Here is a 1,465-nt window from a genome sequence, read left to right as displayed (position 1 = left end):
AGAGAGAAGTAGGGCTGTGCAGATGTGGAAGTCAGGGGCAGTGAAGGAACTAGATTGACTGTCAGAAGGCCCGCATGTACCCCTCAGCCCTGCATGGACAGGCTGCAAGGCATGTCCTGCCCCGAGCAGCAGCTTCCCCTTCTGAAAAATCAACAGGTTAAACTATGTGGATCTCTTTAGTGACCTTCCAGCTCCACCATCAATTGAATTGATAGGTCAGGTTCCATTCAGAGGCATCAATTTGGCGTCTCACTTGCCTCCTGTAGACCTCAGGCTGCCTGGACCCTTAGATGGCTCTGGAATTTGGATGCTGAAGTAAGCAGGTCTTTTGCTGGCACCGGGACACCTTTTAAAGATAGTTGGGAGCCAGCCTGCTTCGATTCAGATTTCTGCTCACTAGCTGTGGGATCCTGGGGCATTTCTTTCCCTCCTTGAGCCTCAGTTCCCTGAGTGGTAACAAGAATATTAGTAGTACCTACCTCACAAGGTTGTTACGAGGATTAATTGAACTACTATTTTTGAAGAGGCAGTACTTGACACAGGGCACCACCTAAGTGTGACTCAGTAACTTTGCTTTTTGGTATGGAAAGGTCCACGGTCCCCGGGTAGCAGATGGGCTCAGTCTGGAAGAGGGAGGAGCCCCTGTCCTGGTGGGCTTCCCATAGCATCTGGTTGGCTGGTCCCCATAGGCTGGCGAAGGAGGAGGTGAGCCGACAGGAGCTGAGGCAGCGGGTCCGCATGGCAGACAATGAGGTCATGGATGCCTTCCGCAAGATCATGGCTGCCCGGCAGAAGAAACGGACCCCCACCAAGAAGGAGAAAGACCAGGCTTGGAAGACTCTGAAGGAGCGCGAGAGCATCCTGAAGCTGCTGGACGGGTAGCTCTCACCCCTGCTCAGGCCGCCTTCCCCTGGCCTGGGACGGGAGGCCCACTTCCTTCCAGCTTCCAGAAGTTTGGCCTGTGGCTGCCTAGCTAATGTCAGATGGCAGCGGTCTCTAGAGGCTGGGCCCTTCCCTGACATGTTCTGGCGTAAGTCTGTATAGCCAGGACATGAGAGGTCTCTGCTTGGTCCCCCAGATGAGGAGGGGCTTCATTTCTGGGTCTTCCTCACCCCCTACCCTCTCCACCCCTCACCCTCAAGGACTTCTCCATTGTGGTTTTGTAAAGTGCAGACTTAAGAATAAAGCGACTGAAACATGGTTTTTTTAAAAAGCATCCAGAATCTCTGCATGTCTGTTACTGTGGGGTAGAAAGGAACTAACTGGTGGAGTGGCAGAGTTGACTAGGGCATGCTCGATGGCTCTCAGCCTGTGGCCACTCACCCAGGTCATTCATTCAGGGAGAACTTTCTGAAGATATCTGTGACCACAGGTAACATCTCAGCTCAGGGTGGTTTGACAATAAGGACATTGTGTTAGCTAGGGGTTTGGTGCTCCGGGGGCAGGGTGGCATCCACCAGGGTTG

The 1,465-nt window shown here is 53.2% G+C and overlaps 1 protein-coding gene across 2 annotated transcripts in view; it reads left to right on the top strand.

Moving 5' to 3' along the window:
* Positions 1-1,216, top strand: part of TADA3 (transcriptional adaptor 3) — a 10,376-nt gene extending 9,160 nt beyond the window's left edge. For both annotated transcript variants that reach the window (XM_010842088.1, XM_010842089.1), the window contains exon 10: positions 690-1,216. In XM_010842088.1, coding sequence (XP_010840390.1) covers positions 690-882 — 193 coding nt within the window. In that variant the 3' untranslated portion in view covers positions 883-1,216. The remainder of the gene's footprint in view (positions 1-689) is intronic.
* Positions 1,217-1,465: the final 249 nt, after the last annotated feature.

Source organism: Bison bison, unplaced genomic scaffold (genome assembly GCF_000754665.1).
Source record: "Bison bison bison isolate TAMUID 2011002044 unplaced genomic scaffold, Bison_UMD1.0 scf7180017864171, whole genome shotgun sequence".
Taxonomy (NCBI): Eukaryota; Metazoa; Chordata; class Mammalia; order Artiodactyla; family Bovidae; genus Bison; species Bison bison.
Note: the sequence above shows the minus strand (reverse complement) of the source record. Positions and strands in the feature narration are given on the sequence as shown.